Source organism: Elephantulus edwardii, unplaced genomic scaffold, assembly GCF_000299155.1.
Source record: "Elephantulus edwardii isolate Elephantulus edwardi_28Jun2011 unplaced genomic scaffold, EleEdw1.0 scaffold00017, whole genome shotgun sequence".
Taxonomy (NCBI): Eukaryota; Metazoa; Chordata; class Mammalia; order Macroscelidea; family Macroscelididae; genus Elephantulus; species Elephantulus edwardii.
In genome coordinates, this window is record NW_006399767.1 from 23,457,046 (window position 1) to 23,472,025 (window position 14,980).

Genomic DNA, 14,980 nt, shown 5'->3' on the forward strand with positions numbered 1-14,980 from the left:
TTTCAGCAAGCAGGGTTGTGTCATCTGCAAAATGCAGATTGTTGATAAATCGTCCACCAATCTTGACCCCACATTTCTTCTCATAGAGCCCAGCCTCCTGGATAATCTGTTCTGCATACAGGTTGAAAAGGTATGGAACCCCTAAACCTCAGGCTCAGGAATGCAGGCAGTGGATAGCTGTGTGTCTGCCATGCCCATGCTGTCCAGGAGAGGGTGCTCTGCACCCATCAGAGTGAAGGACACACTGATGGGGGTGGGGACGTGTTGGTGGGGACTGTCAGACACGGGGCAACTGCCACTCAGGGAGAGCCCTGGACACACACACACTGTGTCTGAAACTTGTAGCCCTTTTCTACTTTCTCTTCAAGGCTCAACTTTGGTCTATAATTCTTGTCTTCTCTGTTCAGTATCTGCCTCTTTTTCTATGACTGGGTCGCTCTGCAGGCTGGTGGTCTCATTTCTCTGTCTCTCTGTGGCATGCTATAAACCTGCCTTTCTTGGTCTCACTCACCAGGGACCCCAGACACACAGACTTTCACCTGCTCTGGCCTTTGCAACATTCAGGCTTCTTCAGGGAATGAAAAGCAAGATGTGTCCTCGGTAGGACCTACATTCCTAGAAGACCTCAGTCAGCTCAGACAGGGGGTGAGCTGTGAATTTCCAGAAGGAACTACATCCCCTTTATGCTCATATTCAGGTACTTCAACTCCAGGCCCTTGACTGGCCCAAGGTGCTGGACAGCCCCAGCCAAGGAAAGTTAGGGGCTCCTACAGGGAATTCTCAGAGGTCCCTGGCCCCGGCTGCTTATTCCTGAGGTGGGTCTCAGGGCATGGCCAGGAGGGAGGGTGGAATTGAGGGTGGAGATGGGGAGTCAGAAAGATGCCAATACCAGACAGACCGGACCTCTGCTTCTTCCAGACCAGGTCTTGGCCTTCAGAACACATCTGGTCTCAGAGCTATCAGAGAGGGAAGAAGGGGGTGGCCAAGATTCTCCCCACATTTCCTCCCACCAGAAACTTTATCCCTCTGGATGGAAGCCTCAATTTCTCCCCTGCCCTGTCATTCCTATAGATTTGGAACCAACTTCCAGCTGACCAGCAGCAATGTTTCAGAGGCTGGAAATCGCAAGAGAAGTGATTGCCCTTCTTTCTACCATAGAGCAGCTGGTGGATTTGAACCAAGAGACTTTGGGTTGATAATGCAACTCCTTACCCAGCAGGACAGCAGAACTCCCTACAATCCTTAATAAGAGATGGTATAATATAAAAACCATCATGAGCTGTGGACTCAGTAATATCTTGGTTTTGAATTAGGATTTGCTATATGACTCAGAGCAAGTTACTTGACCTTTCTGGACATTGGCTTCCTTATTTTTTTTTTTTAAATCAGCATTCACTGTGGGTTCTCAGTAGTCAGTGGGACACTAGACTAATTATTGTGAGGTATCATCGAATCAGCTCCAGCTCATACCCACGTACAACAGGACAAAGCCCAACCTAGTGGTTCACCACTCTCACCAAGCCTTGGCACCCTGTGCCAAGCCCATTGTTGCAGGCAGTCACTGTGTCAGTCCATTTCATTGAGAGACTTTCTCTTCTTTTTTTGATCCCTTTTTTTCCCCCAAGCATAATGACCTTATCCCTCTTGATAATACGCCCAATGCATGTGAGACAAAGTCTCACCATCCTTGCTCTTAAGGAGAACTCTGGCTGCACTTCCACCAAAAAAATTTTATTTGTTCTTTTGGCAATCCATAGTATATAGTCAATGTCCTCTGCCAACACCATGGTCAAAGGCTCACTTCTTCTGCCACCCCTATTCTTTGTCCAGCTTTCACTTGCATATGAATCATTTGAAAATATGACTTGCCAGTCTTTAAACTGACATAATATCTCTTTCTCTTTAGCACTTTAAAGAGCTTCTTCGGCAGTACTATATATGGTTTGATTTCTTGACTGCTACTTTCATGGGAATTAATTACTACTATGGCAGGATTCAAATAGAATTAAATCCTCGACAACGTGAATCTTTTCTCCATTTATCATGAAGTTGCTTATTAGTTCAGTCATGAAGATTTTTGTTTTCTTAATATTGAAGTGTAATCCTTACTGAACTTCATCAGTAAGTGCTTTGAACTTTGAACTAATTAAGTGTTTCAAACCTCCAACTTTCAATTAGTAGTCCAACATCTAACCTACTCTGCCACTAGGACTTACCTGCTCTCTTTCTGTGTCTCTGTCTCGCTCTCTTCCTGTCTCTGTCTGTCTGTCTGTCTCTCTTCCTCTCTCTCTCTACACACACACATACACACACACATTGTTGTTGTTGTTATGTAGTATTGAGTTCCCTGCAACCCGTAGTGACTCTATGTACAACAGCTCTAAACTCTGCTCTGTCCTGTGCCAATCTCACTGTCTCCAACACGCCTATCCCCGTTACCCCAGTCACTGAATCAATCCATCTCTTCAAGGGTCTTCCTCTCCTGCGCTGTCCCTCCACCCTCCCAAACATGACGTCCCTCTCCCAGTATTGATCCCGCCTTGCAACAACATGTCCAGAGGAAGCCTCAGAATCCTTGCCTTCAAGGAGCAGCCTGGCTTCACATATACATATACGTTATTGTTGTTGTTTATTGCTGAGTCAGAACTGACCCTAAGCTGACCCTCCAGCAGGTTTTCAGAGGCAGGAGAAGGCTGCCCATCCTTCTCCCTTGGAGCAACTGGTGTAATAAACTGCCTGCCTTTAGGATTGTAGTGCAGTTTCTTACCACTAGGCCACTAGAGCTTTCTTTCTATCTATCTATCTATCTATCTATCTATCTATCTATCTATCTATCTATCTATTATCTATCTATCTATTGACACACACAGACAAATATGTGTGTATATATTCTCAGAAATCCTTCACTAGTTTTGTTGCTCTGAAAAAAAACCAAAACAACCAAACACAAACCAAAAACCCAAACACCACACCAACAAAATCCCCATTGACACTGAGTTAATTCTGATTGACAGCGACCCTGTAGAACTGCCTCATAGGGTTTCCAAGACTTTAATCCTTAAGGAAGCAGATTGCCTCATCTTTCGCCTGGAAGCAGCCAGTAAGTTCAAACCACCAACCTTTCCATTAGCGGCTGAGAGCTTAACCACTGCACTACCATGGCACCCTGGTAGGAGTCCCTCTAGAAAACCCGAATGAAGACAGGGAGCCTCTCACCTTCATCCCAGCCACGTCGATGCGGGTCCTCACGTGGAAGTGGGCCCCCACCTGGATGACCCTGGGCACGCAGTACAGCAGCATGTTGTTGAACTGCGGGAGACACAGATGTGAAAGAGCATGTGAGTGTGTGCAGGCGTGCGTGGGCAGGTGGCAAGACAGAGGGGCAGCCCTGGGCACAGGCCGGTGGGGCTCGTGAAAAGGTGCAAACTCAAACCCACTGACATCAAGTCTGAACTGACTCACAGCTGACCCTCCCCATCAGGTTTCCTGGCCGTAAATCACACAGTAGGGAGATTGCCCATCTTTCTTTCTTTGATTTGCTGGTGGATTTGAACTAGAGAAGCGCAGCCTTCAGGTAAGCAGTGCAATTCCTTAAGAACTAGGCCTTTACATGATTTCTTTACTCAGTACCCACCAGTTCATAGCACATCATGGGCATGGCAAGAACTGTTGTCTAGACTCTGACCCAGTGAGAGAGGTCCCTTATCTCTGGTGTCAAGAACCTCTGCAGACCTTGGAACCCCCTGAGATCCTTCTCACCAGGGCTCAAGGCAGCAGAGGTTAACCAGAGGCTAAGCCTCCTGACCTCCAGGCAATCTCCTGTGTCCAGGTCTCCAGGAGGTTCCCTGGCTTCTTCAGTGCCAACCAGGGCAGTTCTTCCTGGTGCTAACCTAATTCCCTCTTGCTGGCTTGCTCCACTCCATCAACAGATTGCACAGGCTTTGGAGCCAAGCCAACAGAATTCAAACACTGTCTCTATTGCTTCCTAAGACACATCTGAGAAACCTGGGTTGGAAACCTCTGAGGCCTGGAGGCAGCAGGTGACTTGTCCAAAGTCACCCACAAGCCAAAGGCAGAGGAGGATAGAGAACTAGCCCTGTCCTTGTTCTTCCTCAGTGCCAGATTGAGGCCAGGCAGGCTCAGAGTGGCCAATGGACTCCTCTCACCAGTGTATGGTCAGAGACCCCCCCAGAACCCCCTACCAGGAACAGGTAGCGTTCTATGGCGCCGCTGCGGCGGAAGGAGATCTTGAGGACCGGGCCTTCTCGGAGCAGGGTGTTGGAGGGGTCTACTATGTCGTCCTCAAGGCCCAGGCGCTGGTACACCTCCCACAGGTCCTGCAGCCGCTCCTGGGGATGACGGGGAGGGGAGAACCCTTAGTCGCAGGACTGCCCCGTGTGGTGTGGACAGGGACAGAGGGTTGACAGGAGGGTGCTGAGAGACAAGGGTCATGGGCAAGGTCCCAGGATGAACAGACACAGTGACCAGGGCATATTCCAGGGAAACTGAGACTTGAGGGAGGAAGAGGCAGGTCCCCGGGCATACCCGTACCTCCCACCCCCAAGCTGGCCTCCTCACCATCTCTTTGATGGCTGCGTTGGAGTGCTGAGCGGCCGAGAAGATCATGTCAAGCGCTTCTGAAGGAGGCAGGGCCAGAGTTAGCCCCCAAAACTCCTGGAGCAGGAGGCCCCAGAGACTTAACACAGTGGCCTCAGGATGGGCCATGTCCACTCCCAGGAGCAGCCCTGCCTGTGCAGACCAGCACATGGCGGGGGGTCTGTAGGGTGGATCTTGTTTCCCACCCAGTGTGGTGACGTCCAGTCCCCACAAAGCGTAGTGGGTCGGCACAGGCTTCTGTGACTCACTGCTCCCACACCAAGTGGGACCTGGAGCGTGTAGTGAAGAAAGCTTGGGCTACAGCATCAAGCAGGCAGGGGTTCAAATTCCACTCTGTTTCCTTCTGTCTGTGTGACCTCGGGCAAGGCACTTAACCTCTCTGGATCAGATAAGCACGCAGATAGTGTCTACAAAATGCCTACAATTGATAACTGGAGGTCCTAACAACTATTTTAGATGTTAATCAATCTATCGGAGGACTTCAAGATTCCCCGCGCCCTGAACCCTTCGTGGGTGTTCTCACTCTGGGCATCGTTCCGGTCGGGGGATTGGTCAGGCAGCTTCTGGACATAGTCCTTGAGCAGCAGCTCATAGCGTGGGATCCTCTGCACAGGCTCCAGCATGTGGTGCTGCAGGGTCAGGCTGCCCGAGGCCTCGCTGTTCTTGGGGATCAACGGGAGAAGGATGGGGATTGAGAATGGGGAGCAGAGGTCAGTCAGGCCGCCCTTGAGCTTCAGGGGACCAGGCAAAGGAGGGAGAGGGTATACTGGAGCCTACTCAGACCACTGAGCTCAGGACAGGACTGCCTGGCTCCCATGTGGAGAAGGTGAGCCACTGTACACATAGGACGTGGGCCCCACCCAGCCTCACCTGGATTCGAGCTATCACCTCCTGGAAAGGCAGGGACTTGTCAGTCCAGGTGGCCAGCAGCTCAGCAGCCCGCTCAAAGTTCTTGACATACTCACTGTACATCTTCAGGAAGGGGGCCAGTTTCTGGATCACATCGCCAATGCGGGGTGTGGCTGTCCTGTAGAAACATCACCAGTTAGAGCCCTCAGCCAGGGGACCTCCTCTCCTGACCTCTGACCCCTTACCCTTGCAGCTGCAGGCTCAACAGGAGGGTGGTGTTGTCCTCACACCTATGTATGTGGCTGTGCCACACCCACACCCACACCACTGCTGCAAACTCCCCTAAAACACATCCTATTCTCTTCCAGTGATGAGGTCTCTCATACAACCCCGTTGTGTTGAGCATACATTGTTGTTACGTGCTGTTGAGTATAACCCATTGTGACCTATGAACAACAGATGTGAACCCTTTCCTATCCTGTGCTGTTTTCACACTTCCTGACACACTAGAGCCCACTGCGGCAGTCACTGTGTCAGTCCATCTGGTTGAGGGTCTTCAAACTTTTCACTGATCCTCCGCCTTTCCAAGCATCATGTCCTCCTCCAAGGAATAGCCCCTCCTAGCAACATGCTCGAAGTATGTGAGGTGAAGCCTCATGGTGTTTGCCTCCAAGGAGCAACCTGGCTACACTTTCTCCGAAATATATTTGTTCGTTCTTTTGGCAGTCCGTGCAATGTTCATAACTCTTTAACCCTACACCCCAAAGGCATCAATTCTTCATCTGTCATCCTTATTCATTGTCTAGCTCTCAGATGCACAGCAAGTGATTGGGAAAGACCATGGCCTGAATCAGATACCACTTAGTCCTCAAAACGGCATGATTACTCCCCAATAATTTGGAAAGGCTCCTGATTGTGGACTTTCCCAGTGAAATACATATCCTGATTTCCTGACCGCTGCTACCAAGGAAGTTGATTGTGGATCCAAGTAAGACGAAGTTGCTGCACTGCAATCCCAGAGGTATGCGGTTCGAATCCACCAGATGCTCTGCTGGAGAACAAGGGGCAATCTCTTCCTGTACCAGTCAGATCCAATTTGATGGTACACACACACATAAAAATTAAAAATAAAAAGAACCAAGTAAGAAGAAGTTGTCACTGCAATCCCAGAGGTACACAGTTCAAATCCACCAGATGCTCTGCTGGAGAAGGAGGGGCAATCTCCTCCTGTACCAGTCAGATCCAATTTGATGGTACACACACAAAAATTAATTAAAAAAAAGGTGAAGTTGTCGACAGTTTCAATCTTTTCCCTATTTATCATGATGCCTATAGGTCAAATGGTAAGAATTTTTCTTTTCTTTACATCGAGATGCAAGCTATATTGAAGGCTATATTCTTTGATCTTCTGCAACAAGTGCTTCAAGTCCTCCTCACTTTCAGCAAGCAAGGTGGTGTCATCTGCATAATGCAGGTTATTGATGAATCTTCCTCAAATCTTGGTGCCACATTCTTCTTCACAGAGTCCAGCTTCTCAAATAATTTGTTCAGTTTACCGATTGAATAGGTCTGGAGAGAGAATACAACCCCTCAGGGGTGCCTCAGCACTCCTTTCTTAATTTTAAACTATGTGCTCTATTAACACAATGGCCTTGGGTTTAGGTATAGCTTGCACGTTAGCACAATTCAGTGTTCTGGGATTCCTATTCTTCTCAATGTTAATCATAACTTGCTATGATTCACACAGTCAAAAGCTTTTTGCATAGTCAATAAAGCAAACATAGACATTTTTCTGGTATTCTCTACTTTCATCTGACATCAGCAATGATACTCCTGGTGTCACTGCCTCTTAGAAATCTTGCCTGAACTTCTGGCAGTTTCCTGTCTATGTTCTGTTCTAGCCGGTTTTGAGCACACAATAGACAATCAATAACATAATGAGGGGCACATGCTAGGCACTGAGCAAGGTATTTTGAGTGTCTTAGTTCATTTAATTCTCACAATAGTTCTGACTGTGGAAACAGTCATTGGCCCATCTCAGAGATGAGAAAACTGAGGCTCTCAGGGATAAAAACTTCTCTGGTACCATCCTGAGATCAAGGCCTACAGGCCACACAACCCAGGGACTGTTCCATACTTTAGTGGTCATTTATTTTCTTTGAAAGCAAAGCAGTCTTCTTTTATAATATCATCATCATCAACATCATAGGTCCTTAGGAAGGTTACATGAGGTCGTTCTTGGAGAGCCCAAAACCAGGCTTGTAGAAAAGCCCTGAACTAGCATTGGCTACTCTGCTGGTCTGGTTGCACTGCCAACCCAGAAGCACACAGTTCAAATCCATCAATTTCTCCATGAGAGAAAGCTGGGCAATAGCTTCTTGTGCGATTTACTGTCTATGAAAACCCACTGGAGACTCAGCTATGACGGTACATGACTACAACAACCTAAATTGATAAGCCTAAGAATTGATAAGCTTAAGAACCTGACCACATTCCTTCCCCAGTGGCATTGACTTGAATCTCCAGAACCCATTCACCCAAACCTCTGCTTTGCACCCAGATCTGGAACCCAAGGAGGAGGCGGCCATGGCCACACAGCGAAGGCAGAGCCTAACAGGACAGGCCCGGGGTCCTGTGAACTGTGCCCCTGACATGGCCAGGCTGTGGTCAGAGGGCTTCCAGGCTGCTGGCCGAGCTCACCAGTCATCCAGCCGCCGCTGCAGCTCTGGGAGGAAGAACTGCGAATGGAACTGGTAGATGGAGGAGATGTTGGAGAAGATGAGCCTGACCACGTCCTCAGGGAAGGCCTTGCTGCTGCGGGCCTCCTTCAGCAGCTCCTGGAAGAAGACCTGCAGCCAGACCCGGGGTCACTCAGCCTCCAGCAAGAGGGAACCCCACTCGCCAGAACAGGTTACCAAAAGTGTCACCCCCTCCACTCCCAGAATCCCCACAACAACCCTGGGGAGAGAGAAGCAGGGAGGATTCTCTTCTGTCTGCTCTACTGATAAGTAGACCAGGGTTTAGGGACACAGGCGCTTGGTCAAATGGTGGCAGCTGGGAACGTCAGAAATGGACTGCACCTGCCAAAATCTTCATCTCAACTAGGCTAAAGATCATTGCACAGAAATCCAGTGATTATAGATCAAATGAATCCGTGATTGTGCCCTTGAGCCTCAGAGCTCCTTGAGAAAGAGGACAAGTGTGTCAATAGTGAGGATGTGGGCATTGCAATGACCAGGGAGGCTGGAAGTTTTGGCTAGTGTGTCCTTTGCCCTATGTGGGATCATTCCTGGCCACAAAGGTAGAAAGGAGACTGTCACCAATGAGCCGAATCCTAATTTCTATTCCAGCTTGCTCTCAGGTCTAGTGAGGTGGGTGAGAATGCAGAGCAGGGGTGGGTGAGGAGGTCAGGGCTGTGGGGAGGGTCCCAGCCACTGGCCTGGTCCAGCAGGTGGAGGCGTGCCACATAGGCCCGCTCCGTCTCCAGCAGCTCCTGGACAATCCTCTTCTCAGGCTCCTGGATGGGGATTAGAGGGTGAGAAGGGAAAGTGGAGGAAAGAGCTTTGAGCTCCTTGGATAGGAAGCATGAGCACCCATCTTCAAGGATGACCCAGTATTCACACCCTTCCTGCTACCTACTACATCTACGTTAGACCTGGGAGTCACTTTAAAAGATGGGAGGCAGTGAATGTGAGACTGTGCCGGTTCTGAACTTGTGCCTTAAGAGGCCTAGACGCTTCATTTGTGCATTCCTGGGAGGTGCCAAACATCGTGTCAAGAGAGCAGGTTGCCGGGATAGAGGGGAGAGAGTGCAAGGGGCAGCCCGAGACACCATATAGTGAGTGGAGCTATCTTGGGCATTCCAATCCTGGCCACCATCAGATTACAGCCCCGTGAGCTGCCCTGAGCAAGACTGACAGAACAATCAGCCAACTGTATCCTGGTCAACCCACTAAAGGATGACAAACAATGCACCTTTGTATTAGGGCCACTGCATGTGGAGGTGGCTTGGTATGCAACTCGTGGCAAGCAGAATGCACTATAATGCTCATCCTCTCCATTTTACAAGTAGAGAAACTGAGGCATGGGGGTCAAAGTGACTTGCCCAAAGTCGTACAGATAGCAAGCAGTCAGTCTGGAAAGGGAAGCCAGGCAGGCTGGATCCAGGGTGCACAGATGTGGAACTCCATGGGAAGCAATTCTGCTTTACACACAAGAGGTTGAGGTTGGTATGAGTTGGAATTGACTTGATGGCAATTGGTTCCGTTTTAGGTTTTGATGCTTGAATTTTTCAGGTGTAAGTGAAGCCTTCGGAAGGAAGGAACCTGCTTAGGGTCAGACAAGTCTTTAACAGACAGGAGGTAGCGCTCAGATCCTTATTTCCAATGTGGGATTCTTGTCCCCTTTTAGCAGGCAAGTGAAGGCCCACCTGGGAAAGGTACCAGGTTTACACGATGAAGACTGTTTTAACTACTCCAAGCTAACGGGCCTTGGACAAGCTTCTTAAACTGAGTTTCCATTTCTATGCTGGAAAACTCTACAGTGAGGGAAATGTGAAAGAATGCTGGCAGTGGTGTGTAAAACAGACAGTTGATGGAAGGCTGTGAAGAAAGAGAATCCAGCTGATGTCTGGTTTCACAAGACCCCCGTCCCCCTTATGTAGGCCTCTGAGAGGATTTGGGGGAATGTGTGAGGAGGAAGTCAGCAGAGAGGCCTCCTTCGCCCACCTCACATTCAGTCTTCACCTACCTGCGTCCCCGACCCAGGGTCAGTGTCTGGTAGGCAGGACTTCCTCCAGGCCCCACTGGGCAGCTTGTTCTTCAGGGAGCTCAGGTACCTCCTGCTGACTGTCCTGGGCCCAGGCTCCTGGGCCTCCCCGAGGCTGGGTTTCTCCTGCGACCCTGGGGCCTGAGAAGCTCTGTACCCAAGGTTATGATGCTCATCCTCCTCAGGCCTGTGAGCTCTGGGTCCTGCTGCCAACACCCTGAGGAGAACAGAGCAGACGGAGGGTTCTCTTGTCTGTCGAATAAACCAAAGCCACTCTTGTCAGGTTAAGTCGTCCAACTCACAGCCATCCTGAAGGATGGAGCAGAACTGCTCTTAGGATTTCCAAGGTTGAAATTTTTATGGAAGCAACTGTCACATCTTTCTACCATGGAGGGACTGGTGGTTTTGAACCATTGACCTTTGTAGTCGTTGTTGAGTACTGTCAAGTCAGAAGCAGCTCATAGCTGACCCTCCAGCAGAGTTTCAGAGGCAGTAAATCACATGGGAGGAAATTGTCCATCTTCCTTCCACGGAGTAACTGGTGGATTCGAACCACCTACCTTTGGGTTGGCAGCACAATTGCTTACCACCAAACTGCTGAGCCCCCAGAGCTCTTTCATCTGTAGGATAAGGAGAGCATGATAATAACTCCCAAGGGGTGGAGGAAGGGTGACAGGGCAGAGAATGCAAATCGCCATGTGCAATCAATCACCTAAGTACCTCACCCTCGTAGGCTCTCAGTGAGTCAGACTTCTACTTCCCTCCTTCACTTTTCTTGGAGGGAACTCCAGCCTTCAATATTAGTCAGCTTGGATAGTGTTTTATTTTCTGGGGAACTATATACTTCCCTGTTTAAAATACAGCAACGTACAAAAACCCTGATGCACACAGAGGCTTACCTTCACCTTGAGACTTGGAAACAGGGTAGGCCTCACCTCTGTTTCCAGTTTTTGCAGAGGAAAAAGCTCTAAAAACCTTATTAACTGACAGAGAGGGGAAAGATGGGAGCCATGGAACAATCTAGAGTAAGAGCAGAGCTGCTAGAGCTGGGGGAGGGTCTCAAGGGCCCAGGGTGAAGGCTGAGTCTTCCCCAGGCAGCTTTGTTCCTGGGTCTGTAGACTAGTTACGTTCCTGAGGTAAGGGCGGAATCACCCTCATTCATTACATCCAAGGTTGAGAACTGTGTCTCATTCTCTTTGGCATTGAAAAGTTAGCAGTGACAGCACAGACTAGACACACATTGGAAAATGGATGACTCGGGGATTTAACTGGTGTCTAGACTCAGGCACAAAATCTCCAAAACTCTGTGAGAAAGGTTCTCGTCACCCCCATTCTGCAGCTAAAGACACCAAGGTAGCAAAGGATCGGTATTTGCTCTTGTCTCACAGCTGGGAGGTGGCAGAGGTGAGATTTAAAGCAGGCAGCTTGGCTCTGAAAACTTCCCCCTACACTGCCTCTTCCTATTTGAGTAAAACAGAAACTGGTCCAGAGAGGCAAAGTGACTTGGCCCAAGTCACACGGTCAGTTGGTGGCTGAGAGAACCGGCCTCTGCTCTGGCTGCTCCTGCTGGACTCCTTCCCACCACCTGCTGGTGCCTGCAGCCTGTGTGAGTAGCTGGGCCTCTGGTTTTCTGTTCTACATTTGGTTTCAGCTTCTGCATTTCTCCCCAAGTGCCCTGGGTTGGCTTCTGTTCCTCTTCACCCTTCAGTTTCAGATCATCTAAGGTGCTGGAGATCTTGCAAGACAGACCAGGCTAGGGCAATTGTCATGGAGTCTCTCATGAAATTAGGGGTAACTCTCACCCTCCAGTCAAGACTCCTTGGGTCCCATTCTGACCCAGAGCACCCTCCTCTGAACCTAGACACCTGTACATAGTACAGCACGAAAGGGAATTTCCATCTAAGCATGACTGTTCCATGATTAGCGACCTGGACGTGATGAGGGTCATCTTTGTACACCCAAAGGGGGTAATGGGCAGGGAAGGTGGTACCATGAGAGCTGTCCTCGGTGCTGAATAGAATGTACTTCACAATGGACCCTGGGAAAGGCAGAGTATGACCATCCAACTCAAGAAGTCATACATTCTTCTGAGTCTATATTATCACGTGCACTGTGAAACCTGTCCTGAGTGCCCTCCACATAGTATCCAGGCCCCTCTGAGCACATCTATTGTGTATGACTGCTTCGTGGATGTCACTGCAAAAGTATAACATTCAGGAGAGAGAAAGACGTGGCAGTCTGCTTGCATAGACAGACTTACAGACTAGGAACCCCGATGGAGACTTTGTAGCCTGCTCTGCAGGGTCTCAAGGGGTCAGAACTGACTTGGCATCACTGGGTCTGAGTTTAGCACTCACAGACAGGAATCTTCCCAGCGAGGACAATGTTTCAGGCTCCTGAATCCACCACAGTCCCTGTGGGATGCTGTTCTCCCTGCCTGCATCCCCTTCAGGACCAGCGAAGGCACTCTCGCCTACCCCTACGCCCCAGCCATCAGCAACATTATTAGACAATGCATTCTCACTTGAGTCCCTCCTGATGCATCACTCTTTATGGTAGGGGGCTGCTTTGTCCAAGTCTTCCCCAAGGCAACTCACTTCCAATGACTAGTCAATATGGGGTGAAATGACCCCACCCCTCTGCCTCAGTTAGAACAACCTGGCAGAGCCATCCCAGCCCCAGAGCTCCTGGGGACAGGCTAAGGCCTCTGTTGTAATTCATCGCAGTTTATCTTCTCCCTCCACCCTTGCTCTACTACTCCTCTCACCCTCTTGAGGGGTCCTCACCCAAAGCTCTTCCCAATAAGTCCTCAAAGAAAATCTCCAACCCAGGGTCTTCTATTCCTACAACAATCCTAAAGTGTCCTGGGCTTAGTAATCCCCGCTGAGTGAACTGACCACACACACACACACACACACACACACACACACCCCTTGGAAGAGCTACTAATGACCTCTGATCCAGCCCTTTCCTTTCCCTTCAGATGGAAGCCCTACCCATGCCCAAGAGCACATAAACTGGATGCTTCTGGCATCCTCCCCTCACTGTGCCTTTCTAGAAAATGGGGATATTAGGAGGACCCACCCATAGTTAGGCTGTTTGTTAAGCTGATCAGATGAAACGAGCCACAAAATGCATGTAGGTCAGTGCCCATAGGCAGGATGAGCATGCACCCAGGTTTACCCAATACAAGACCAGCCCCACCTGTTGTCCCAGAGAATAAAAATAATAGTAGCACCGACTTTCCATTTCAAAAGTGCTGTTGTCAATAAGAAATTATATGGTCAACCGACTCATGGGAGTCAGTGCTGGGTAAATAATAACTACTCTTCCTTCAAGGTGCCAGAGGGGAGTTGGGCAGCCCAGTGGATTACACTGCCTTTGATCCTCCCACACTCACTCTTACTGACACAAACACAGGTCTGCATGCTTCCTGATGCATAGAGACACTCTCACCCCTGCCCGGCTCCTGGTGCCTCCAGGATACTCTCCTTTGATCCCCAAAACCCACCACCAGGGACCCTTGTGGGGCCCAGGAAGAGAAGGAGACTCACAGAGGGACCATAAGGTGGCCCAGGCTCTGTTTCCCAGCATTGACTAAGAGGGTCTTTTTTTGTTGAGGGCCCAGGAGTGGACAAAGGGGCTGGAGAGAGGCTGCCAGTCCCCATGAGGACCCTTCCAACCCCAGTCACCCCATACCTGTTGTTCTCAAACACAGTCACCAAGCTGGACACAGAAGCCAGCTTCTCCTCACTCGCCCACTCCATGATGCCGGTCTCCCACTGGTCCGCAGTCACCTCCAAAACAGGGAGATCTGTACACAGCACTCTCAGCTCCACAGCATGGGGACATGGAGGGCCTAAGATGCCCTAGGATCTTCTCCCATCTTTCCTGAGGGCTCTGCAGGCCTGCTCCTGTCTCCACAGTGAGAAAAGAGGAAGTGGTCTCAGAACAGGCCCAAAGGGGAAAGGCCAGTGCACCCCACAGTGGGAGGAGCCCACTCCTGCCTGGTCCGCCCTCACAAGGGCTGACCTTTAACCCTAGATGCCCCCAGTCCTAGAATCCACCCCTGAGGGGGAACCGGATTCAATGCGAGTTTCTGGAGCCAGGCCTTTGACTGACCTCTTGTCCTGAGTGTGTCTGGTTGACCACACTTCCTCCCCTATAAAGTCCAGTTGCTTTTACTGAATCCTTTTCTCAGCAACTTCTCTTCTGCATATTACCCTGCTCACTGCTTTGAGGAACCAAGTTCATTGTTTAAAATCACAAACTTTGTTCATTGTTGGCCGGAGGAAAGCTGAGGGAGGAGCACTGTGGTGTTTCCACCTCCCTGCTGGGGTTATCTCCACATCACTGTCCCAGGGGAAGGCAGTTTCCTCTCTGAAACTCTGAAGGTAAAAGCTGATATTTGCACTTTTTTTTTTGCACTTTCTTAAAATGCCTTATAAATATTATGTGATATAATCCTTTAATAGCCTTATGAAGCAGATCCTGTCACTATCTTCATTTTACAGAAGAGGGAACTGATGATCAGAGGGGCTAAGTAACTTGCCCAAGGTCACACAGGAAGAACGAAAGAGTCGCCATTGTTCCAAAGCAAAGAGGATTACCACAATATCCCAGGAAAGAGTTGGCTGGGGGCCTGGAGGGCCACATTCTTGCTGCTCCTCCCATGCTGGCTTGTCTCTGCTTGATGACTTCTATACCACCTGGCCTCCCATCCCCAAAGCACATCTTGGCCGTTCCA

General features: G+C 49.7%; 1 protein-coding gene across 1 annotated transcript in view; it reads right to left on the reverse strand.

The window, feature by feature from the left end:
• The window catches only part of FGD2 (FYVE, RhoGEF and PH domain containing 2), a 27,934-nt gene extending 13,934 nt beyond the window's left edge, over positions 1–14,000 (reverse strand). Inside the window, exons 1-9 of the mRNA XM_006882028.1 lie at positions 13,933–14,000; positions 10,216–10,450; positions 8,906–8,983; positions 8,167–8,315; positions 5,488–5,644; positions 5,141–5,279; positions 4,579–4,637; positions 4,203–4,349; positions 3,217–3,309 (exon numbers count right to left, since the gene is read on the reverse strand). Coding sequence (XP_006882090.1) covers positions 3,217–3,309; positions 4,203–4,349; positions 4,579–4,637; positions 5,141–5,279; positions 5,488–5,644; positions 8,167–8,315; positions 8,906–8,983; positions 10,216–10,450; positions 13,933–14,000 — 1,125 coding nt within the window. The remainder of the gene's footprint in view (positions 1–3,216; positions 3,310–4,202; positions 4,350–4,578; positions 4,638–5,140; positions 5,280–5,487; positions 5,645–8,166; positions 8,316–8,905; positions 8,984–10,215; positions 10,451–13,932) is intronic.
• Positions 14,001–14,980: the final 980 nt, after the last annotated feature.